This window comes from Brienomyrus brachyistius, chromosome 6, assembly GCF_023856365.1.
Source record: "Brienomyrus brachyistius isolate T26 chromosome 6, BBRACH_0.4, whole genome shotgun sequence".
Classification (NCBI taxonomy): domain Eukaryota; kingdom Metazoa; phylum Chordata; class Actinopteri; order Osteoglossiformes; family Mormyridae; genus Brienomyrus; species Brienomyrus brachyistius.
The window spans coordinates 15,459,629-15,485,848 of NC_064538.1; the positions used below are offsets into that span (position 1 = coordinate 15,459,629).

At 44.4% G+C, this 26,220-nt stretch overlaps 1 protein-coding gene across 5 annotated transcripts; it reads right to left on the bottom strand.

Moving 5' to 3' along the window:
- Window positions 1–320: 320 nt before the first annotated feature.
- Window positions 321–25,007, bottom strand: usp19 (ubiquitin specific peptidase 19). Of its 5 annotated transcripts, none has more exons than XM_049016770.1 (25): window positions 24,618–25,006; window positions 22,689–22,971; window positions 17,005–17,133; window positions 16,622–16,758; window positions 16,018–16,509; window positions 15,531–15,882; window positions 14,964–15,120; window positions 14,643–14,830; window positions 14,334–14,545; window positions 13,935–14,127; window positions 13,615–13,748; window positions 12,756–12,914; window positions 12,517–12,627; window positions 11,532–11,642; window positions 11,274–11,375; window positions 10,762–10,902; window positions 10,525–10,643; window positions 10,217–10,360; window positions 9,788–10,131; window positions 9,477–9,590; window positions 9,029–9,245; window positions 8,322–8,474; window positions 8,052–8,218; window positions 7,670–7,845; window positions 321–1,420 (listed from the first exon to the last, which is right to left on the bottom strand). In XM_049016770.1, exons 2-25 carry the CDS (start codon window positions 22,828–22,830, stop codon window positions 1,280–1,282), a joined length of 4,335 nt encoding a protein of 1,444 aa, XP_048872727.1. In that variant the 5' UTR covers window positions 22,831–22,971; window positions 24,618–25,006; the 3' UTR covers window positions 321–1,279. The 5 variants fall into 5 exon arrangements, with proteins under 5 accessions (XP_048872727.1, XP_048872726.1, XP_048872725.1 ...); XM_049016769.1 differs by having other exon boundaries at window positions 14,334–14,551; window positions 24,618–25,005; XM_049016768.1 differs by lacking the exon at window positions 321–1,420 and adding an exon at window positions 1,606–5,434 and having other exon boundaries at window positions 24,618–25,007.
- Between the last annotated feature and the right edge of the window lie 1,213 nt (window positions 25,008–26,220).

Below are 26,220 nucleotides of genomic sequence, written 5' to 3' on the forward strand. Positions count from 1 at the left end.
TGTGTATGCAGGTTTTTGGGATAAACTTTAGGTCATTTGTTAAAACCCAGGTGTGAGGACTCTTCAGCCAATCAGTCCTCTAATTATGTAGCAACCCCCCCCCCCACACACACACACACACGAACAGTGTTTCTCAAACCTGTCCTGAGAGACCCCCCCCCCCCAACAGTACATGTCTTTGCTCTTTCCAAAATATGTGACCCGTCTGGGGGTCCCGAGGACTGCTTTGAGAAACACCACTCTAGAAATTCCTCAGAGAGATCAAAAATCCTCATTTAAAACTAAATCAAGCTCAGTACACATTAATAAATAATCCTCCCTTTGTAAGTTTTTCAAAAAAAGATTTATTTATATTACCCATTTATACTTTATTCACAGCAGCATTCTCAGAGTCATAATCCTGAAAGTTCTATTTATGCAGTCCAATAGAAAAAAAACAAAAACAAAAGGCAGAGGAGAGATTAACAAAAATACAAAGGCAGTCCACTTAAAACACAATGAAAACACAATGTGGGAAGAAACAACATTGCACTAGAAGGGTACGGTGTCAACATGCACATTTTAGTGTGTTATCAAGTTTAAAACTTGTTTTTGTCTGTCACAGAGCACATCCATCGGGTTTTTGCTAATAATTTAGGATGACATCCTCTCGGATTGGGTGGAAATATCAGGGGTATCAAGTAGAATCTTTTCTGCTCCTTCCTCCATAAAACACAATATTCAATCAACAACTTTGACATGTTCAGCAGCTCATTAACAATTTCAAAAGGCAGAGCAGAGGTAAAAAAAAAAAAAAATCTCTTCCACCAGTCTTCTCAAAAATGAACCGAATCTGAATGTAAAAATCAAGAACTGAAAGCCCTTTCTGAACTCTGCATATATCTGTGCATGTTTGTGGAAAGGGGGTTCAGAGAAGAAGAGAGCTTACACTGATAATGAAGTGAGCTCAGAGGCTGAAGAGGTCTCTTACCCCATATTGCCTAGAAACACTCTTCTGGGCTTTAGATCGGTGTTAATTGCAAGGCCACTATTTGCAAGCATAAAAAGCAATAGAGGATCGAACTGAGTATGCAAGTTTATGCATGTACACAGTATGTGTGTACCTGTTTGCATTTTTATTGTGCATACAATATTACCCCACTAATTTCCACTGTGAACTTTTTACAAATGCTGCTTCATTAATACACTCAGTTAGTAAGCACTGAAGTGTCTTTTGCTGATGTAATTTCCTAGGTAAATGATGACCTGTAAACCTTTATCCTCTTCCAGAGATAGTGCTCTAATCCACTTCTTCCATGTTACTGTACGAGGGGGCGGCACAGTCCCCAGAGTGGGCAAACAACTCAGTGGTCACTTCTGGAGTCAGCTGTGGAGGTCCTTCTGAGTCCAGGTCTGTTCCATACCTTGCCTGATCAGAAGCCTGAAAAATAAACTGGGGTTACAATACATTTTTGATATCTTATTTCCAAATAATATAGTCAATTATTAAGCATCTAAAAATGTTTCATTGCATTGACAATGAAAAGTGAAAGGTCTTAACCATGTGTAAAACTGCAAAAGATCACACTATTCATGATGTATTTGAAAATAATCATTTACACAAAATATACTTGACATTTTATTTTTTTTATGTAATACAGGCAACCCTTTTTGGGGTAGCAACCAAGTTTCTAGGAAGAACCCGTACAAATTATTGCTCAGAGGACAATTTAAAATAATTTAATAACATTCAATTCTAAACGTCAGAATGAAATACATTGGTTTATTTTTTTGAATAACAGCTTAAAATGTTTTATATATACACAAGCCTATATTTCCACAACTGCAATAAAATAAAGTTAACTTAAAATTACACCAAGATTTTTTTTCCCATAATAGAAGTCAACATTCATAACTATGAATTTAATCAGGGCATAGATACATTTGAAAAATAAGACTTATTACCGAAAATATTTAATAAACCATGGTGATCTCACTCTGGGGTTTTATTTTTAAGCAGGAGTTACAGGACGAGATTCAAGTCAGCATGTAAGGCAATTCAGTCAGGGCACTGATCTGATTATGAAGCCCTTAGTAGTGTTTAATATATTAAACTGGATGAAACTGCTGCTGAACAGCAGGAAGAGAGATTAAACCATTTCAGTCCTAGTGCACTAAAGCGGGGATGGGAGCAGGGCGACGGCAGCTTCGCATTACAGCCTCTTTACCGCATGTCAGCAGAACATTCAGAACACAAGCATACATGTCCAGCTCAAAGTACCACCAGGGCTGGAACCTTAACCCTAAAAAAAAAAAAAAAAAAAAAAAAAATCCTCAAGGAGATTGCACCGATTAGCACTACCCTGTTAAACCTACTAAACTCATCTCATATGTTCCAAAACCTTTTAAAATAGCAGCTATTAGACCTGCTCTGAAAGTAATCAATTCTTGAACCTAGTGATTTAGGAAATTATAGATGCATCTCATATCTTCCGTTCATTTCAAAGATCCTGGAAAAAGTTGTTGTTCATCAGCTGTCTTTTTTCCCCAACAGAAAAATACTGCTAGTGAATTATATCAGTCTGGCTTTAGACCAAACCATAGCACAAAAACAGCTTTAATCAAAGTAGTGAATGATTTGCTTATGGCTTCTGACCATGGCTGTATATCTATTGGTATTACTAGACTTAACTGCAGCATTCGATACTGTGACCCATAATATCCTCTTTGACCAGCTAGAATCTGTGGCTGGCATTTAGGGGACAGCTCTCTCTTGGTTTCACTCATATTTAACTGATCATTATCAGTTTGTCCACGTGAACAATTAATCTTCCCAGGCGACTGAAGTCAAATATTGTGTCCCACAGGGATCAGTGCTGGGCCCGCTACTGTTCACTTACATATGCTACCTCTTGTTAACATTCGAAATCATGGTGTTAGGTCTCAATTTTATGCTGATTATACACAGATATATATATATATATCTATTAAGCCAGATGATGCATGACAGCTCTCTGAGTTAGAAGACTGTCTCCTAGATATCCAGTGCTGGATGGCAAAAAAGGTCCTTATGTTAAAGACAGAAAAAACAGAAGTATCGTTAGCTGGTCTCAAAGGCTGCTCGAAATATGTTTGACAACTTCAACCTCAGTGGTCTTCCTACCCAACTTAACACAGTGATCAGAGATCTTGGTGTTCTGGTTGATTTAGATTTATGTTTCGTTGCTCACATATGAAGTATTACTAGAACTGTGTTCTACCATCTATGGAACATAGCCAAACTTCAGAAGATACTCTCCTTTCATGATGCAAAAAAAAACTAAATGTGCCTTTATAGCTTTCAGACTACACTAATGTAATGCCCTCCTTTCTGGTTGCCCATCCAGATCCTTACATAAACTTCAGTTAGTACAAAATGCAGCAGCTAGAGTTCATATAATCACAAAAAATGTGATCATATTAGCCCTGTTCTATGTTCCTTTTACCGGCTTCCAGTTAAGTCTAGGATTGACTACAAAATACTGCTATTAACTTATAAAGCACTGAATGGCCTTGCACCAGAACACCTTAAAGATCTACAACCCTCCTCGCTTCAATCTCAAGGAGCAGGAAAGCTTTCTCACTTATAGAGCTCCACAGCTGTGGAACAGTCTTGCATCCGATGTGTGAGATTCAGGCTCACTTTTAATAATCAAGTCTAGATGAAAAACACACTTTAGTCTATCTTATAGGGACTCTAGTTCTAGCTCTACCTAACTGTTCACTCACAGTCATACCTATAGTGTGAGGTGTAGAGCTGGGTGGGGATCGGTGCCATTGGCTTTGGATGAACTGAACTTTCAGTACAGATTCTCTCTGTGTTTACTTTCTGCAGGTACCCTCTTCATCTACCAAAGTGCAGGGAGAACCAGCAGAATACCTGGCTGGGTCTAGCGTCCAAACCATCTCTCCATGCCACGGCACCTGTACATAGCTTATACGTATTCATACAGTGTTCCAATACAGATGGACCACATACATATTTATCTAGCTTTTTTTTTTCTTGCCAAAGAGCCTACAGTAGATTAAGGTGGCGAATGGAGGAAAAAAACAGCAGCAACAGTTACTACTGCAGGTCAAACATGCTCTTATCAGAGAACCTGACACAACAAAAGGTGCCGACAACATCTTTACCCTGGGGGTAAATCACATACTCTTAGCTGCCATTCAGTTACACATTCGCTTCAATTTGACATCCTCTATAAAACCAAAGAAGCAAAAAAAGTGACCATTAAATTATACGTTTAGTGATCTTAACATGATTAAAATGCCTATGCATTTTTATATTGAACTAATTAAAAAACAAACAAATAAATAAAGAGAGATGATTTGGCCCTGGGGGTTGTTAGCCTGGACAATATGTAAGGGGAATTTCACAAGTCAACCGCAGCGACATGTAATAAGTACCTTGCAGACACAGATATTACTGTGAATGGACTGGAGCAGCTACATGTGTATAGACACCCACATGTTTATACACATGCACGCACACACCTGTGGTTCCCCATTAAGGTCTCAGATTGAGGTTGTGTTAATTGTGTTAAGTATGTGACAAGTACTTCTTTAGATCAGTCTTTCCCAACCTGATCCTCAGGGACCCACAATTGGTCCATGTTTTTGCTCCCTCCGAGCTCCCTGCCAGACAGTCCACATTTTTGCTCCCTACTGGGAACTGGTAGGGAGCAAAAATGTGGACAGTCTGTGGGTCCCCGAGGACCAGATTAGGAAATACTACTTCAGATGAAGGGCTCCCCGTTCAGAAAAACACAACATGGGTAATCCTAAATCAACAGAAGGCCAAAGCAATCCGGCAGCTACTGGCCTATGACAAGAAAGTAACAAACAGCGATACCACTCAGTACACTCACTGTGTGAAGAAGTATCTACTGACTGAGCAGTGGTGCTCAAGCTATAGAATTTACAGACCATTCACAGGGAGCAGCTCATCAATCTTCGAAAATGTATTGCATATTTCCTGAATGGTAAAATGTGTCAGAGAGAGACAACAGAACTTTCCAATCCTGGACATGGCGTGATGAAGCAGCCATAGATGTATTGCCACTATCCGGGCTGGGTACTTCCAAACAGAGCAGGATACTTTGAAGGCAATTAAAGGGGCGGCACACTACACGAGCAAAGCCCCAGCTAAGAGAAAGGGGAGAGGTGAGTGTCACAGGCCCCAGCTGCCCCTGACTACCAAAGGGTAAATCACGTTCAGGACTGCGGCCAGCAGGGCAGCCAGTGTGCCCAGGACAAAATATCTGACGCAGTCGTCGTCGGAGAAATCTGAGAGGCGCTCCTGGTGCTGCCGCTGTCCCTCCAGCCTTCTTCTACGGAGCCTGTGACGCGACAAGCTTGGCCACGCCACCTCTTCTCCTTCTGCGTCCTCTTCCAGTTCCTGCCATATTAGAGAGGCCTGCGATTGGCGGAAACCTGTGTCAGCTTCAGGCAAAGTGTGCGTTTACTCCACTAGCAGCCTTGAAGTTGGAAAGCTCCCCCCAGCAGCACCGAAGAGAGCGACACCCTGTGCTCACCATTAAAAGCAGGATTGATGACACTCATTCAGGAGTTTGACAAAAATCAAGAACTATTTGGAGCAAATGGCACACGCGACCTTTCAGACCACCATCTGAGAGGAGGGCGAGAGCCCTTCAACAGATCACTTAAACAGTTGAGAACGGCATGAATTGGGGCTCAAGGGCTCAGCATCTGAGCTGCTGTCACAGGGAGGAGTGGCCCCATGAGAAAGGTGCCACGGGGGGGGGGGGGGGGGGGGGGTGATGGCTCTGAAGACCACATAACACCAAAAAGGGCTTTCAAAACAACACCCCCCCCACACACACACACACACACATATACAGATTCAGAAACCCTGACGTGGTTTAAAGTAGACACCAGCCTGCTTTCACCCAGTGAAAGCAACCACTCAATGACACTTTATTAAAAAATAATTTACAATGTTTCCTCATTTTAACATTTAGCAAATCTTTTGGAAGAGCACTTAAGGGAGCAGGCACCTTTAGGAGGATGGATTCAGCTAAGAGCAGTTGTGTGTCTGCAGTCATACGTCCACTTACATTCAGGGAAAACGGCTCATTTGAAAGGTGCTTCTGTAAACACATTTGGGAAACAGAGTGGGAAAGGCAGGAATGTCAGGGCAGCCGTTACAGAACATAACCCCCAACAAGGGAATCACTCCAAAAAAAAGAAAAAAAAACGTGTAAGAAGCTGCAGGCTCCTGATGGTTCATACACATTGAGGGAAGTTTCATTTTGTCATCAATATGAACAGCAAAGGATGGCAAAGAGACCTCCTCAGGGCTGACCAAAAGTATTTTACACATGGATAGACTGTATCCTGGTGACCGATTTCACATGTATGATGTACATGTACACTGTCATAAACCATGCACCCATGCAGTTGTCATCATGCAGAAATTACTGATCATACAGGAAAAGTCAAGCAAAGATCATGGCTATATATTATTGACAGAAGACACCTCTGCTTCATTCATCCCATTTCTTCATAACATGAAAGCAACTTGTCAGTGAAAGACTGCATTTCCTTTTCAGGAGATTCAATCCAGTAGGGGATTCCTTTACAGGAGCATGAAAAGCACAGGCTCCAGGGAATATGTGCAGTCTGAGGAACGGTGAAAGAAAAGCCACATCCCACCACATGCCAGCAAACAGCCCATCCCTGGTCAGGGTGGATCTCTTAAGCACGATGCTCATGCTCCACTTCGCCGTGTGCCAGTACGATCCACACGCAGTGCGAGTAAATGTAAATCTGGCCATCACAAGTGTCTATGCGGACTGTGCACATGCAGCCTAGATTTTGGGCCTAGGGACATTTAGCACATCAGTATGCGTCGACTGCACATGTGCAACAAATTGACATTCTGCTGGTCTGGTGGAATATCAGAGGGCACATAGCACAAGCACAAGGATGGCATTCAGTGGGAAGGCTGTTATTTCATGTACACAGAAGTCGCACGATGGTAACAGCACCCGTAAAAGTGAAGAATGAACTAGGCGTAAACGGTACCGGATCACCAACATTTCACAAGGCTTTCAGCTACTGTTCACCCTCCTTACACAAATAGGCTTTAAAAGTGTAAAAAAGCCACCATGAGCACCCAACATTAACAAAGAGATGAAGATACTAGTTTACCAAAGTAAAATTACTGTACTTTGGGTAAAATCAATGTCAGGAAGCAGTGATGCTTCTTTTCCTAATGCATTTGTGTCTGTACTCTGCCTGGAAGTTCAACCGTGCCCAGCAAGATCAGCTTGCATGTTGTTTGCGAGGGACACCTGGAGATGGACAGTAGCATAGATGGCATCCCCTAGGGTCCTGTGACTGGTTTTGCTCTTGCTGGGGGTACCCAAGAGGGTCCACATTTTTGCTCTCAGGGAATTGGGAGAGAGCAAAAACATGGACTGTCGGAGTCCCGAGGACAGATTTGAAGAACACTGACATAGATGGACTAGCCAAAGTGTCCCGTCAAGGCACCACTAGTGGAATCTGTCAGGCTTTGATCTTAGATAAATTCTCTAATAAACAGAGAGTGTGCTTGCACACATCCATGCACAGCCCTGTGGACAGCAGGTGGATGTGAGCGCAGGCGGACAGGGTACGGCACACTGACCTGGCTGGCTGCTGCTCCCGCGGCTATGGGCAACTCCGCCCCCCGGGGGCTGGCCAGGCGCGCGGGCCGCTCCACAGGAGAGTTGCGCCGGCGGTAGAAGAGCACATAAGCGTAGCGTGTCACCACCTGGCTCTCCTCCACCGTGGTCACAGTGCTGTCATCGAAGAGCCGCCAACCTTGGAGGGATGAGAGGAGCTATGAAAGACACTGCGGATGTCAGCACTGCACATGTGCCACAACATCACAGACTCCAGAGGAACGTTCTGCACGCACGCCTCGGGTAAACATATCTTTCTGGGGACTGCTCGTTCATTTCTATGGGAAAAATGCAAACGCTAACTATGACAGACACACAAACACACACAGAGACAGAGTCACTCACCCACGTCACTGCGCTGGCTGTTCTTGTCGCTGGGTAGCCGGGCGTAGGCGGTATAATGCCCCCCAATCATGCCCCCGTAATGATTGATGACAGCATACAGGTCATAGATGGGTGGGTGTTGCCTGTCATCCTTCTGCCCGATGCAGAATTTGCTGAGGTCCAAGTTCCTGAAATCGAGCATATATCAAATATATAAATAAATAATGATGCCCATAAAAAATTAGCAATTTAACATGCGACTTGATGCACTGTCCCCAAGGGCCACAGTACCTGACGGGGAAATCCACCATGTCATTGATTTTGTCCCTCCAGATGAAGCTGCGGAAGGAGAAGCGCTTGAGCTGGATGATGAGCACATTGGGTAGGCGCCACAGCATCAGCTGCTTGGAGGCCTCCCTGTGCTGCTGACACTTGGGACAGTACCTGAATGGGGGAAGGGGCGCATGGTGGGACTGGGTCACCTCGGCAAGCATGGCAGGGCACCAGGTCTGGCAGAGGTAACAGGGGCACCATAACCAGAAACTGTGCCAATTAATACACTGAGAAATCAAGGGCGGATGATCATGACGATAAAGGAAACATCTTATGTTACAGCTACAAAGTGTCTAAGCCCATCTGTGTGCTGGGTATAGTTATTTATTGGAGTCTTTAATGAAATCTACAAACACTACAACAGAACGACTCTAAACATGGTGAAGAAAGCCATTGTTAAGTTCAGCAAATATTTTATTTCATTTTACAACTGGAGAAACTGTGCGTGCAAATATTTTATATATTATATATAAAAACGAAACCTGCGGTCCCAGCAATCCAAGCTTAGATTTAACTAAAATGAGAAGAAATGCAGTACTGTACACAAAAATAGCATTAAATACAAATGGCGAAATACTAAAATAGCATTATTAGCATAGTTTAAATCCCCAGAATAGCTAATCGCGGTATTACAGGCTTCCTTTCCGGACAGAGGTCTCACGTACCATGCCTCCTCCGGGGCGAGCACCTCCGGTCTGGTGAAGAGGTTCAGGCACTGCTCCAGGGTGAAATGGCCTGCCCGCGCAGTCTCGCTAGCGGACCCAGCGTCCTCCACGTACTCCAGCTCCTTAGACTTCACCAGCACGTATTCCTTCAGCCGCTCGTTGTTCTTCCAAACCAGCTCCAGGGTGGAGTCCTCTAAAAGATCTAGGACCCCATCACCTGAGGAAGGGACGGCTGCTTACTACCTGTCATTTTAACATCATTTTAACACGAGACAGAATGCCAGAAATGCTTTTGGCTGATTCAAGACAGTCAGCCTTCTAAGAATAATGATTATGATATAACATTGAGCAGGTATACAATTATTCTCCATAACAAAAACATGCACAGGAAAGCAACTGGGCCTTCCCTCATCCCCAGTCACCTAACCCTAAGCCTGGCAAGCCTCACCCCTGTCCTCCAGCTTGTGCTCCTTGTTGGAGGCGTCCAGAAGGGAGATGTAGAACTGGGAGGTGGGACCAGATGTCGACTCAGGGCTGGGCTGCTGGTATCCTGTCACCACAGCTGGGAGCAGAGTCACCCAGATACACATCATCAAGATCACAAGAAGAGATTAGACATTAACAGCAAAGTTAGCGACAAAATCATCCATCCATCCATCCATCCTGCCTAATACAGGGCTGCATGAGCCACAAGATCAGCAAGAAAAAACAGTGAAGTGAAAGCCACTGATATTTCTCCAACTGCCCAACATTGCACACCTTCTGGTTTAAGAGCCTTCTCGCATGACGTCTCCTTCTCTGCCAGGGAACCGTGGGAGTCCAGCAGGCTCTCTGAGAAACCCGAGTCCACAGTATGAGAATAAAAGGTGGAGGAAGAGTGCAGATTTCCTGCAGCCTGCTGTGCCTCAGCGGCTGTGCTAGAAGTCAGGCCAGGGCTCTCCAGCTCCTCCGAGTCCCTGGTGCTGCTAGACCCAGTGTCCGCCTCCTGAGCCACACCATCCGAGACCTCTGATGCCACAGAGGGCAGATCCACGCAGTACTGGCCAGCCTCTGGGGACACTCGGCCAGACTGGTATGGAGGCTGGAACACATCTACGGAGTACCTGGGCAGGGGAAGGTGTGAGATGAAGGAGGTCGTCCTTTAGGTCGGTAACCTAATGCACCCAGGTCCGTGCGAGTCCCTAATACCTGGAGTAGCCCTGCAGGAGCTGGCTGAGACGAGAGTAGGTCAGCCGGGACTCAGGGATGCTGACTAGGAAGGGGAGGCCCACGTTCTCCACATTTGGGCGACAGAGGGTCTTATGCACAGGCCAGTGATTCTTCTGACATATTCTAAGAAAAAAGTGGAAGGAACTCAGATCAGGTGCTCCAATTAGAAGGGGAACCAGAAGTAACACATGAGTAGTGAAATCATTACTGCCCCCTTGTGGAAACCTGGCTGTGCACATCAACGCACAGACCCCACTGAATGCTGCCCACTGCTGCTGATGACTTACTGGTTGCAGTAGCCCACGCGGTAGCATCGCGTGCAACGTCGCAGCTTCTCATCCTCGCCCTGTGGGGGCTTCTGGCAGGCGGCACACTTGCTGATGGGGAGGCTAGGGACCTGCGGTCTCTGTGCGGTAGATCACAGTATAGTCAATATCACCTGATGAACCAACCCTTTGCGTGTCAGTGATGCTGGTTCCACTTGCAGCAGTCAATCGCCATTGTGCACTCGAAGCACGGTTTACCTGCTGTACCCGCAGGATAAGGACCCGCTCCTTGACCAGCTCTTTCGAAAGCACCTCAAAGCACAGGAGCATGTCCGAGGGAGAGACCGTATCCAGGGAGAAGGACGGGTGGAAGATCCGACTGAAACGATTCTTGCAGACCTGCAACCCAGACAATAATCCTCTAATCAGAATAGGAAACGTCAACTTGCTTCAAACAAGCTGCCATTCAACCAGGGAAACAGGAAACCTTCACAATGTGGAACATCTCCTCCCTCTAAAGGTCAACTTGCAATGTCAAACATCTCACTGTGAAGGTCACTAAGAATGTATTAAGAGCTCACTCGGTGGGTGCTGACCTTCTGAACATGTGACTCATGATAGTACTGGATGGATGTATGTTATATCTCTGAGGTTTGTCTGATATAAAATCCTAACTAAATCCACCAAAAATCTAAACAAGGCTTCCAAATATGCTGCAACAATCCTGTTAGTGAAGAGGAGGATAAAAGCAAGGTGGATGAGCACCCTACCTCTGCCAAGCGCAGATTCTCCTGCTTGACCCGAACGCTTCTGGATATGGACTCCAACACCTCCGCTGTGCTGGAATTCTCTTTGCTGACACTTACCAAGAACTGGCACACAAACACAAAGTATTAAAATGCAGAGGCAACAGAATGGAACTAATGTAGCAGCCAAAAGTGCTCTATTAGGACTGGCACATATAAAAATATACGCTTAATGCAACATTTGCAAAATTCTACTTGAAAACAATGTAAGGTATGTTCTACCTTGATGGGTGTCTTGTGAGGTTCCTTGGCAAAGTAAAAGACTGTCAGGATTTTCTGCTTTTGAGGTAGAGGGACTGGCAGGTACAGGAAGGGGTCAAATGTTATGGACACCTGAAAAGTTTAAAAACGACAGAATAAAGACTGTGCTGTTCCAAAAAGACAACCAATATCCATCCAGTCTTCCATCTGCTCACCCAGTACAGGGTCACAGATGGCAAAGGGCACAAGGATGGCATTCAATGGGAAGGGTGGCGCGCACGCACGCACGTGCCCTTCACCCTTTTGCAGATTTCGTCTTTGTTTTGGGACATTAAAAGCCTTTGAGACTGATGTGGCACTAAAAGCAGGGGAATTATTTTCTCCTCACTATGAAGTTCGGCATCTTAAACAAGCGTCGGGAAATAGCTTGCAGCCTAGAGGCTACTCCGCAGACGTCACTATTTAAGCAAACTGCCAAAACTACATTAGTTTTATTTTTATGAAGAATAATTAAATCGTGAATAAACCAAAGAAAACGACAGCCTTTCCAGAACTTGTCTGCCGAAGCGTGTTTAGCCCCCCCCCCCCCCCCCCATTTTTCTTCCTTCGGATCTGCATCAATGTCATTATTAACCTTTAGTGCACTCAGTTGACAGAAATCCATCATAGCGACGGAAAACGTTAATCCATGCGCTAATCTTTCGACAAGTTTGATCATTTGGACCACAAAGCAAAGTTTCAGAGTAAGGGAGCTAAGCAGTATGACCAGTGAAAGCCGCTTATCTTCAGTTTAAGGAATAACAACTTAGCTCAACCAAATAATTTCCAGTCAAATCAGAGTTTTAGTGTTGGGAAAAATTTCAAGATATAAAGAATAAAATATCTCCGCCCTGTGATGGACGGGCCGCCCATCCATGGATGCACCCGCACTTTGTCAGGCTGCCCAGTATGATGTGCTGCTGGTGGACGGCTTCAGCAGCTGCTCTAACCCTCAGGTAATATGTACCTTGGAGCAGATGGGACAGACCAGCTTGGACTTGTACTGGCCTTGGAAAAGGTCCACAATGAAGGAGTCATTCCTCAGCTTGTGCCTCTGCCAGGCCTCCTCAGCCACAACCTGCGTGTTGGACAGAGAGCGAGCAGCCCAGGGTTACATACAGGACATACCACTGTTCGGCACACGCCCCGAGCCCGGGCCACCATCATGCCCGCTTCCCCGGCACGAGCCCGGCGTGGCCATCGCACCTCGTCCTGCCGCCCGTCTGAGTCCACGGTCTCGGTGTAAGGCTTGTTCTGGATGCGGTTCAGGTCCTCATGAAGCCCGTCCAGCAGGAACGCCATGAACTCCTGAGCGTCATGCTGGGCGTACCCAGTGAACTGACTGGCCTTGCTGGCCACGATGGCCTGAGGGCATGAGAAAATGCCAGTCAGCACAACGGCCAGAGGAGGAAAGTCTCACCATCTCAGAGAATGAATGGTTGAATGGTAGCAAACAAATATGTAGCACCTCAGATAAGCATAATGAGATCTCTGGTGTTACCAATAATGGCTATATGGCTTCCTAAAAGCACAGTAGGCGCAAAGCAAGTGCAGACACACACACACACACACACACTGCTACATGTCTATTCTGGCTCTCAGAGTATAGTATCCTGTAAAAGTTCTCTCTTTTCATTCAGGATGGACTCGGAAAAGCTCAGCTGTTGACAAACCAAGTGTTCACTATTATATTACAATCAAATCACAACTGAAATTCAACAGCAAAAGTGAGAAAGGGTTTTGTACTTTAACATGGATTTTTAATGTCAATGATTTCAGTCAATCAGGGGCCTAATGAACGTTCTCTAATATGATTACGAAGGTCTGATTCATTAGCATACTGAATCAAAGCCAATTGATTACAAGTGCAGGTGAAACAGAGCAGGACCGAACAGGACTAAATGGGCTAATTAAGTCGCAGCAGATAAAAGCATCAGCGGGATCCCTGATAATGTGGAGAAATGATGTCACAATGTGCAATGTCTGACTGAGGTGGCGTTGTTGTGGGGCAGGGCAGGGAGGAGCTGAGCGGAAGGCGGGGGGCTGAGGAGTGCTGAGGGCGCACCTTGAGCTTGGAAGGCTGGAAGGCATGATGGGTGCCCTTCCAGAGGGCTCGCAGGAGCACGGCGAAGCCGATGGCCAGACGGCCACCTGTACCCAGCGGGTTACTGCAGTTGATCTCGGCTTCGAAGGCGCGATCTGACGGACAAAATGGAGGAAGACGAGTTCACACAAACAACCCTCATCCATAAACAAAGAGAAACGAAACGCTCAATTCAAAAAGGAATCGAGGTACCATGGAAGTTTCAGGGAAACCACGGTCACTCAGCATAAGCTCCACCTAAGAACACGATGCTGCATAATGCCTCACAAAGCCCGACTCACCGTGGAAGTAGTCCCGCAGCTCCCGTGTGTTGGACAGCGACTGGATGACGCTGTTCATGAAGCACGTGTTGCCGAGGTTAACCAGCCCTGTGAATCCCGGCAGGCACACCTTCTTCTCCTCCTCCTCCTCCGCGCGCTCGCTGTTCATGGGCGGCGCGTGCGTCATGGGCGGCACCATGCACATCGGTTTTGGCTACGGGAAAAAAGTCACGGTTTTCCACCATGCCGTGACAAACTAACCGAATTCTCCGATTTGGCACCAAGGACATTCTCTTGGTTTAAAATTAGCAATTAGACGTTGTGCGGCTGACATGCCTCCATGGTTATTTGTGGCAATCCCAGCTGTCTGCTGTAATTCCAGGAGCCGGAGCAAGCAGCCTTACCCGTCTCCCCACTCACCGTGGCCACTAGGGGCTCCTGCTTGATGGGGACATGCTCGACGACCGTGCGAGTGGTCACGGCGTCCAGTCCCCCATCTTCGGTACGGACGGGCTTGTCATTCTCCACGGCCCGGGGCTCTTCCTTGGCGGGGAGGGGGTGCTGGCTGCCCCCAGGCTGGCTCTTATCGAGAGAAGCGGGCGCAGAGGGCACAGCGACCTTGGCGCCACCCACTGCACCTTAAACAGGGGAGAAAAGAGCTTGTGGTTAGATGCTAAATAAGGCTGTTTCATGACCGGCGGGGGACCGAGCAGAAGCCAGGCGGCAGACCTTGTGGGGCTGGGGCCTCTAGGCCCCCCCAGCGCTGACTGTGCCTCTTCTTTAGCGTGATGTCGATGCGCAACGGCGTGAAGGCATAGGTAGACTGGTCAGGGTCGATGAGGTTCCTGAGTTTCACCTGCCACTTAAAGACAGTGTTTGGTCCACAGTCCGAGTGAAGGCGCAAAAAGTTTGGATCACTGTCAAATAAAAAACATTTAAAAAAATGAGTGGTACACTTAACCTTGTTAAATGGAATGTCTAGAGACTAATGTACCCCCATTGATTCAGGAATCAACAGTATTTTAGCTGGAGGAGGAAGAGAGCTGCCACCTGGTCTGGAAGATGAGCGTGAAGTCCTGCTCTCGGAATAGCACCTTGGCCGTCTCTCTGCAAATGGCCTTCAAGTACACATTCACTACCATGAGGTCGTTCCCCTTCTCGTAGGAATCACTCTTCACGAATGTCAAGTTCACCATGGGTTCTGGAGCTGAAGGAAAAAAATCAGGGGGGCTTTAGAAATGCCTACAGAGCAACAGACTATGACAGGGGTTATCCACAACCCCGACTTCTTCAGGGTGTAATAAATATTAGGTGGTTTACAATAGACTTCAAGAGCAAAACTCTTTTTAAAATCATTTACCACACTTGTAATTACAGAATGCAACATTAAATATGCAAGGTTGTTCTATTTGCATCCTTCAAAGTTCATGCTCACAGTCTGGCACAGAGTAAATTCTTGCATCCATCAGCATGCCGCAGAAGCAGTGTTAACTACAGCACTCTGCTGGACTGACAAGCTTACTGGTCAAAGCTCTCTACGATCAGGTGAATCATGCACCCTGTTGTATTTTGGAAAAAAAAAAAAATAATCAAGAAAAGGGGCCTCCATGGACTGACCAAAATTTTGCTCCCTGTCCAGGGATTCTTCTTTGGATACGTCCGTCTTCTCCTCCATGTCTGTCCGGCAGGAATCCTTGTCCTCCATGTAGGTGGTCACCTCAGGCTGTGCTGCCACGGGCTTCCCCTCCTCAAGACCGTCGGATGATGAAGTCATCTCCACCTCTGTAGGTACAGGGTCTGGGGGCCGCTCCCCATGTGTGCTTGGCTTCAGCATCCCTTGAGAGGGCTCCTTCTGGTGGCCGTTCTCCACAGAGGGTGGAAGGTTCGCTTCCGTTTCTTTATGATCTGGGACCCTGGGGCTAGCCTGTGTCAGGGGAACCTGTCTGCCTGGCTCCTCCACAACCACCACCTGGAAAACGTCAACAGAACCTTGAAAAAAAACACCTGACTAAGGGAAAGTGATCTAAAAGCTTATTCACCTGCAAGTCAGTCAAAAACAGCAGAAACAGGCGTACACCCAACCTCAAGTTGCCGGTTCACTCACCTGAGTTTTGCTGCCTGGCTTTCGGTCCTCCAGTGCTACCACCTGTGGAGATGGACCTCTCTGGCCTCCGCTTGGCTTACTTGGCTGCCGGTCATGGCCCTTAGAAGTGCCTGGGTTTGGCAGGATGTCGGGACTGGTACCGGCCAAGGTCTTTGTCGCAGCCTCTCTAGGGAGACCAAGCCCAGTGTCTTTGGAGGTTCTGGTGGCCCGGCTTGTCCGCTTGGCACTGGGTTCAATGGGGACTTCCACCTTGCCCAGGGAGGCGGTCAACCCAGCGCCCTTCATCCCAGGTTCGGTCTTCTCAGATGGCTTGTTCTTGGCGCGCTTCAGGTTGCGGTCCAACTTGCCTCTTTTGGGCTCGGGTACCGCAGATGGCTGCCCAGGGCCTTTGTCCAACTGGGCGACCTCCTCCACTGGCATGGGCTTCCTCAACTCCTGGTCTTTACTGTTGCCCGACTTGATTTTCATGGGCTCGTTGTCCTTTTTGTTTCGCTTAAATGGGGCGAACATGCAAAAGTAGGTTCACCCTTAGGTCAGGCAGTAATTAACCGTAAGTGGGTTCCAACCCATGGGATCATGTATGGGAGCACGCAGAGCGCCTTACCATGAGTGAAGGCCAAGAGTTAAAGGGGATCTTCTTCTGCATGACCAGCTGCAGGTAACTGCCCTTCTCCTTGTACTGTACCTTGCTGCAGGAACTCTCGATCTCTGCATGCAGGTGGCAGCTCCACTGACGCCCATCTGCAGCAAGACAACGGGCACATGGGACCGTAAATCCTCAGGACAGACACTCGAGCTAAAGAATGGAAGCTGAGGGTTGACAGGTTTAAGCCCTGGGGACATTCCAGTTGCCCACTGCTACTCATTGATCATCACTGATTTTTATGTCTTGGTATAAACAAACGTAAAGGGCATGAGAAAATCCTACTGTTTTGCTCATTAAGGTGTAAACACTGAACTAATCTGAATAAGACAGGATGGGATTACCTGGGAAATTAACCTGACAGGCGGTGTCTGAGAAGTCTGCGCTGACATCCTCCACCTTTGTGATCCCGTCACCCGAGCGCAGCTTCACAATCACCTCGTTGGCATTCTGCTTCCAGTCAAAGAACATGTCTAGGACAGAGACAGAGCACACTCAGGGTGCAGACCGACGCACCACAGGACAGTGGCTTCCTGAAGGGCTCTAAAAGCACACCCCCCACTATCTTTGTGGATCATCATATAAAGTGCTACAGGGCCTTATCTGAAGAGAGCAAAGTTACCCCTATGGATACCTGTGCGACTGACAGATGGAGGGGAAGGAAAAGGAATGGGATACCACAGCGATGCTGTTCGCACACACATACATGCCACGTTTGAACTACATAAGCTAAATTCTCAAAGTGAGATCTAGGCCACATACAATCTTTATGTTGCCTTGGTTCACTATAACAAAAACATGTCACCATCAAGTGTTTTCAAAGATAACCATTACAAAAATTAGGCAAGGAGCTCTTCAATTACGCATGGAAACATAGGCTGAACAAAACAGTAAGATGTATGATACTGACTTCCACTGCCTCAACGACCTCCTATTAAAGTATGTGGAAAGGCTTTCCAACACAGAGGCATGAGATAAGCGAATTATCTCCTAATGCTGTAATATACTGTATACTACATGGCTATTTCAATTCCGAAGACCACACCCAGTTATTTTACGCTGCCAAGCAGTATTAAAAAAAACTATGCTTATTAAAAGCACTATTGTTTAATGAGGTCTACAGCATCACAAAAATTACTGATTATCTAAAAACTGAATCTATAAACATATTTATAAACATAACCAATTCTAAAAAGGCAGAAGAGAACATCTTATCTGCCGTAATGCCTAGAGATCAAAAATGTCAGCAATTCAAACCATTACACACCTGCAGCACCTTTGTTCATGCCAGCAACAGAGGCTTCTCTTCCTTAAAATCACATGTTGTCATATTCCCATGGAGTGATCAGTGGAGCAAGGGGGCTTCCAGTTTAGGCTACAGAACTCTGTCCTGCCTATAATCCTTCTCACCATTACAGCTATGTCCGGCTGCGCACCACACACGATTCCAAATGCACAGTCATCTAAAGGTCAGAAGAAAAAGAAAACAGAGGACAGCCGCTGTCCTCAGCAGACAGTTCCAAACACTCCCTCTAAGTGCTATAATCATACACACTGTAATGCTAAGACTAAGACCATGCAGACGGGCCAATGTTCCCCCATACCAAACAGTCCAGAAACAGGGCTGGCTACCCCAGCGAGCCTCAGTCAAACTGGCCAGGAAAGGAGAGGTAGCTCTTTGCGTGACCTTGACACAGCCAATGACACTGCTCCGGCTTGTATTTCAACACTTCAGCATTCAGCAAGGTGGTAACTGGAGCAAGATACTCCACACACACACACACACACACACACACACACACACACACACAGACACAAGCTCCCAGAAACTCCCAGAGTCTTCATAAACAAGGACTATAAAGGACTATTCCACAGATTATTTCCTCATTCTTGATTACACTAGAGAATGTGTACCTGTGAAAGGTGGAATGATATAAACAAACCAATGAATGAAATAATATATTATTTATAAATATCAATAATATAAAAACATAATATATTCATTGCCCTAAATTGAAAAAGAAGAGGTTAAAAGTAATTCCGTTACAATGAGCGTAGGATGGTTGAGGGGCTCTACTGAACATAAGAACATATGTTGAAGAGAATATGTGGCTTTCTGAGCTCTCGCTGACATTAATTAGGAGGCACCCTTCCAGTAATCCCATGGGATCTGTAATTGGAATCCGTCAATGTGCGTTCATCTTAGACACAGACACACAGACCCTAATTACACTTGGTTTTAAAATGCATCTTGGGTGAATGGATCACAAGTAGGCAGCCGAATTACTTCGCCAGGAACACCAATGTCTATTATGCATCTCCAAGGTGTCCAACTGACCATCTGCGTTCAGACTGCGTTATTGCACATTTTTTTGTGATGTCCTTGTTAGGGACACATTAGGACGCATTAGCATTTACACTACAAAAGACACGCGGTCAAGTGTGTCCCGCACCGGCTCAGAAAGTGGTTTGTGTGATCCAGTTGCCCAAGACGCATTTTAAAATCAAGTGTAAACAGGGCTATAAACATGCATGCACATGCACACACATGCACACGCATAGACACAGATGGCCCCGTACATACTCCTACAGCACACAGCATGTCAATAACCCCATATTTAAAGAGCTCATTCCATCCCAACGGTTTTCCATCCAAACAACGGTACTTTAAAACAGTGTTTTTTAATCACCCATCAGCACTTTTCCACACTTTGTGCGTGTGTATGTGTGTGTGTGTGTGTGTGTGTGTGTGTGTGCGCGCATGTGTTTATGTGTTTATGTGTTACAGCAGTCAGCAGCTACAATTTTAATGATTACAAGGACTATTGTCCAGGCAACAGATTCCCATTGTTACACGGAACCTAAGAAAAGCACCTGACTGTCATCCAATCGCATACCAACGCGTGTCACCCTCAGACCCATGTGTGCCAGCAATAAAGGAAAGGCCTTTTAGAGTACGTTTCCAAAGCATGGTGATGGAAGCATTTCACACCGAAGCGGAGATAAGTGATCCTTCTATCTTCACATACACCTGTCCTGATAAAGTAGGGATCTAGCAGGCAGACAGGTACATTTAATCATCCTTATTTTTCCTTGAAATTGAGGGCAGTAATGGTGGATGTACAACAGCACAAATTATAGTGTTGAGCCACTCCCCTTCCTTTTAAAACAATACACAATAAACAATACACACATCTAAATGAAATATGATGCTTATTATTTTTATCTGCCTTAAATTCGTGGCCTTACAAAGGTTCACAGAACAACTTATTGAGAATGTACATTGCACCATTTCCCAAATTCCCGAGACTTCATGCTACCAGAATCACTTACGGCACTTTTTCCTCTATGCTGACAAACAGAAGGTTCCTCACAACTGGTGCACTCAAAGGTTCAAAATCTGAGGACTGGTGAACATATGGTCCACTGCCAAGCAACAGGCCAACAAAGACTTCCCAAGATTCTGCAAAAACAACGACTCCATTCACTGACAGAATTAACTGTAAAGTAAAATGTGTAGGAAGGAAGCGCACATTTGTAAATTATTTAGAGTTAATATGCTGTGAAGAGTCAGTGGTTAGAAACAGTCTCACAGCATGGCAGGATTGAGATATTCGCCTTTGGCAAAACTATAAGACAGAGTTTAAATGCATTTCCAATAAAACATTTTAACTATAGAGATAAATCCTGTTCTGTGCACCATCAAGGCCTCTTAAATCTGTATAATACCCTTTTCCACAAAATTTGATCCCGTTCACACAGCCAATGTAACCTGAAGCATGATAGCAGAGGAGGTCATTAAAGCATAACGCCAGGTGGCTTCTGTTCACAGCTCTAGCAGAACACCTGCCACATGGTTCCGCAGTCCCCCATCTACCCCAAGACGCTTAACATACTGCGACACCATAGCTCGTGGACCTACAGGGCGCAACAGCCCTGTCTGTTTACAACTACATTGCTAACCACAAGCATGTTCCTTTGTGCATGTAGCTATAGAGGTGGGCGGTAGATCTGTGTCAGTGTGATAGTAGATAGTGCATATCGTGGCGCACAATCTATGCAAGTCTACAGCCATTAATTAAAAAGCAAAATATATTCATTAAATCAGGAAATATATGGGCCGCTGCCTTCATGCAAGGTGTGTGCTAAAACCACCCATTTTCCATACCAATGAACGTTAAACTCCTTTAACCTCCAAGCAAAATATAATTCGGCTTTGCAACCCTTTTGTTTGCGCTAATGTGCCATTAGTGTTAACAGCAGCGAATCTTAAAAGTCCTCAACTAAAAAGCCGTAAAAACTTTGGAACTCGACTGTTCCCGCTAAAACTTGTATGTGTCGGTTAAGAAAAATCTAACCACAACTCGACCGAAAACATGATAAAACAACGCAGACGTGGTAAAACTTCTACAGATCGTGACGCATCTCTGATGGGCTGAAACAAAGGCAAACAATCCTACTGGGATGCTGATGCCTATAAATTGCTCTGTTTCGTGACCCTCGTTAACCCTCCACCGAGTTCAACGTGCAGAAGTTGTGTTAATGTGTTTGGTGTGGAATTTTTGTGCTTTATCTACAGTAAATTTAGTAATACTTTCTTAGGGGGCATGATTACTTTAAGCAGTGATAGCAGCAAACCAAAGAGGAAAGTAGTAAGAGTAACTAAGACTTAAAAAGGAAATTATAGCGTGTCTGCTCTCACTTCGGAGTATGGGATTGTCATTTATTTTATGATAATCGTTTTGTTTGCTTATGTTTTCATGTATTAGTTTTATATTGATTGTTAAAGCTTTTTATTACTACTTATGTAGGTAGATAAGTTTAAATAGACAATTACCTGGAGGTCTGGAACCAATTAAATTCATTTACATTATTTCTTATGGGGAAATTAGACTTGCAAGTTGACCACATCACAACTTGACCAGCCTTCTAGAACGAGCTTGCCTTCAAAGATACCACTACACTCCATTTCCCATTAAACCACAGGACCATAAAATAGCAAAAGATTAAACTGGGCAATGGTGAAAGGCTTCCTGGGAATTGTATGCAATGGGCCAAACCAGGAAATGCCAACACTGTTACTTGTATGGTGTAGACTTCCAGTACTGTCAACATAAACCTTATAAGATGAGTCATGAATCTTGTAACAATAAAGAAAGCATTTAAATCAACACAGGGGACAAAAGGGAGGGTTTACGCACAGTTAAAAAGCATGATTTGGTGGAGTTCAAAGGACATAATAAGCAGAAACCATCATTAGACAATTGGTGTGGGTGTGCAGTAATAATGGCAACAGGTGTAAAGGTTTTTAGGCTGAGGAAGCCGATATTTCAGCCAAGAGTGAATACACACTACCTGTGATCAGGAATGTTATGTATACAAGCCAATACATTGCAATTATCAAGCACTCCATTTTGTAAAAGAGACACTCAAAATTATTATACTGTGATTTACTTCCAATACCAATTTAAATTCAGTAACACCATACAGTAAACACATCTGCCATGGTAGAACCATTTTTACACATTCAATACTAAACGCTAAAATATGCGCTCTGAGGAATCACACACCAAATAATTTTAGAATTCAACAGACAGAAAACATTCACATTAACTCATTCCATTATATACCTAACCAACATTCAGCCTTCTGAAATATCATTGTTGACTCCTTTGCTAAATCAAATAGACAACATAGTTTAAATGCTGAGCATCATATTTGCGGTACGAATCTGTGATCAAGAATTTCAAAACGATGGCATGTTGTAGACATACATGAGCAAAAACTGAGAACAGAATGATTAGCATCAAACCAGTGTGACACATGAATATTCTACAAGAGTGACACTTAACAGTGCTGGGACTCAAAGATTATGAGGTGCAGGTGCAGAAAAGATATGCAGAGAAAGCCACTGGTCTATGATAAAACCTTAGCTAAGCTTAAGTTACATGGCACTAATGTAGAAAGCCACAGGACAGCCTCAGTTTCCGGGAGATGCGGCACAGGGCTGGCTCGCTGAGACCCATACCTTTCTTTGCCTCATCACTGGCAGTGCGCTTGGCCTCCTTGCTCTCCTGGTTAGCCTTGTCCTTCTGCTTCTTCTTGCTGGCACTGTCCTCAGTCCCGCGCGGGGCTCTCCGTCGGCCCGACACCTCGGAACTACTGGCCATCTTCAGCCACTTGCTACTCACCGGCTGTCCGGCGGCGGTGTCGCTGCTGGGGTCTGGTTCTGGGGCGTGGCGCTTTCTGCCTGGTCCAGCTATCTTGGCGACTTTACAGGACAGGACCCTCCCAAAACTAAGTTAAAGGGCCTGGAAATGGTTGGAAATTGCAGCAGTAGTGAGCGCAATCATCAGAAGAATGTAACTCTATATGATGCAATATAATCGAGATTAAACACTATTTGTTTTGATACCACAACAGAATTAAAAACTGCACATAGCTACACAACTAATTGTTCAACAAAATCAGTACAAGTGTCAATGTAATTTTAAACTTACGATTGAGTAAATTTTCATAAATTTAGAATAATTAATTTTCAATACTGATTACAGGTTATCACTGTATTTTTTCAGAGGATTTAAAAACAAAACTGAGCATAAAACAATCTAATTTCTTTTTATTGAGGGAACATTACCATACATCATTTGCATAAATCCACTCGGATTTAATATTGATACGTCACTTAGTAACTTGGAAAGTTGTTGAACAATGAAACTATCAGGCAACCACTAAAGTGTCAAGTTTTACTGGTGTTTCTGTAACATTATCATACAGCACTAACAGGTGTTTAATGACAAACTACATCATGGTCAGAATATAATTAACCAATTAATTGACGTCGCCGCCATTAAATCTGAGGGGGACGTGTCTCCCTCACATTTCATAATTATTAGTTTGGACCTCCCCCACATTTAACATAAAATATTAGTTTTATGCCAGTGTGTCCCCCCACATTCAAAATGCTTCTGTCGCCCCAGGTTCATCCAAAAAAAAGTATAATCAACCATTCCCAGCATCAAGAATGAGAACCTTTGTTATAAACCATAAAAGATAAACTTAATGAAACGAGCACAACAGCTTTCATTCATTTTGGCCTGTATTTTGATAAACTCCTCAGACACATTAAACTTGACTGACAGCATATAAATGGAGTGATGTAAGCAGTGCCCAGTTTGTAAACATTTCTTTGTTATTAAAATATACAAAGTTTATCCAAACTCTGTGTGCTGGTTGTGTATGTTTACATCTATAACTTGGCCTTAAGCATGTGAGCCTTATAAACAATTTCCCCTTATTTTACACATTTTAAAGCATATTTATTCGTTTACACCTTGTGAGGAAGCACCGGCATCGTGCGCCATCAGTGCAATGGGATGGCATACAGCATTCATACTTTCTACACAACTTGGAAGATTTCCATTAGACAATGACGGGCAAATCTTACTTCAAAAGGACAAACGTCTCAGACTTTTTCTTAAAAGACTGGGGAAATCGCATAGTTAACTTAACGTGACAGTGGAGTGTACCTTTGATGTCATATTCTCACGCAGGGACGGACAGCTAACCACCTAGCCGGCAACTTATGGTGAGGCCGGGTTAACCAGCAGCGATATACATTCTCTCTGACAAGTCTGCCTAGTTATCTACAATATTCGACATGCTAGCTTCATTTGCTCTTCACCTGCTTTCTTCGGGCCCCTACTCCAATGTATGTGACACTGGCGAGACATCTGGGTTATAGCTAGCTAACTGGCTTATTTGCTAATAATGCTAGGTAGCTAGCTAGCTAGCTGTCTATAATACCGCGCTTAGCGTTAGCAGGCTAGGCGAAACGGTTCGGCTACTTATGTAACGTTAGCAAGCTAAGACAGAGGCGGATGTCACAGTAAACTAACCAGGGACCATTCGAGAGGACAGCAACTTAATTTAAGTGTCGATGACAAGTCGTACTCACAGAGTTTAAGGCAAGATACGTTTGGGAATGTGTCCTTCCCTTCGGCCACTGATTCGGTGCACCCGGCAACTTCAGCCCGAGGCTCAGCAAGCCGGGAGCGGGCCGCAGTTCGCCACTGTCCGGAAAGACAGGAAACTCCACACTCCGGTCTTTCTAGAAAATTCTACCCAGGACCCATTTCGTACATGTTAAAAAAAGCAGGCAAGAAAAATGTAAGAGCAGAGTGCTCAGGTGCAAGTGGGGTCCGGTTTCCTCAACTTCTCGGTTTTTGTACGGCTAGCAGTGGTTTCTGTAGACCCCAAAATAAATCCAGCAGACAGAATGAAAACGAGAACCCGATGCCCCCCCCCGGACACGGACAGATACACACATACACAGACAGCAAGCGAAGGCCGCTTCCTGAATGCAAGGCGTCACGTGATTCGGGAACCCTGCCCGTCTTCCGTAATGCATGGGGAAAACTGTAAGCAGCTGAAGAGCCTTACTTTGCTGCAGTTCCTGAATTTGCATCGCTTTTTCAGAGGCCCTTTAAAATATATATATATATATAATATTTATATATAAAATATATAAATATTATATATATATATTTTTTTATATATATGCTAACCACTGCACCACCGTGCCGCCCCCTATATATATATATATATATATATATATATATATATATATATATATATATATATATATATATATATATATAATTTTAATTTATATATATAGAGAGAGAGGGGGGGCGGCATTGTGGTGCAGTGGTTAGCACTGTTGCCTCACACCTCTGGGACTCGGGTTCGAGTCTCCGCCTGGGTCACGTGTGTGTGTGTGTGGAGTTTCCATGTTCTCCCCATGTCCCACATTATTATGTATAATAATAAAATATATATATAAATTACAATAATAATAAAAAAAACAAGTTTCGAGTTGTTAATTACTTATTACTGAATTAAAATAAAGGGTATATTCATAAAAACAGAAAACATTATGTAATATGTAAATGGTAACCAAAGCGTAGTTTGTCTCGATTAAAAATGTGCAGCAAATTTTATTTTGAACGGTATTGGGGTTGGTTCAGTTTTTTTTTTGGACAAGTGGCAGGTCTAGCAGAATAAAACTGTTACATGGGGAGACATATGGAGTCATAGGAGTGTTATAAAAAAAGAATACAGCTGTAGAAGAATAAGGAAATAAATGTTGAATAAGAAAGTGAAATAAATTCAAATAAAAATAAGGAAGGAAGATAAATTAAAAATACATGAATAATTAAATTAGGCTAATGCTTTTCTTTATTGCTTTAAATTTAACTGCATTGCTTTTAATTTTTCTTTATTATTTTAACTTTACCGAAATGCTTTTAGATTTACCGTATTGTTAATCTTGTCGGATTTCTTTCGTTTACGCGTATTGCTTTTAATTTTACCGTATTGCTTCTGCTTTTGCCACACTGACACTGCTTTTAATTTTACCCGATTACTTTTACTTTTGTCGTATCGCGTTTAATTTTGCTGTACTGCTTTTAATGAAGGGAAAAGCTGTCAATCAACTGGCTTTGGTTACGCCTTCCTGCCCAGCCTGAGTAGTCCGTTCCAGCACACACGAATCCTAT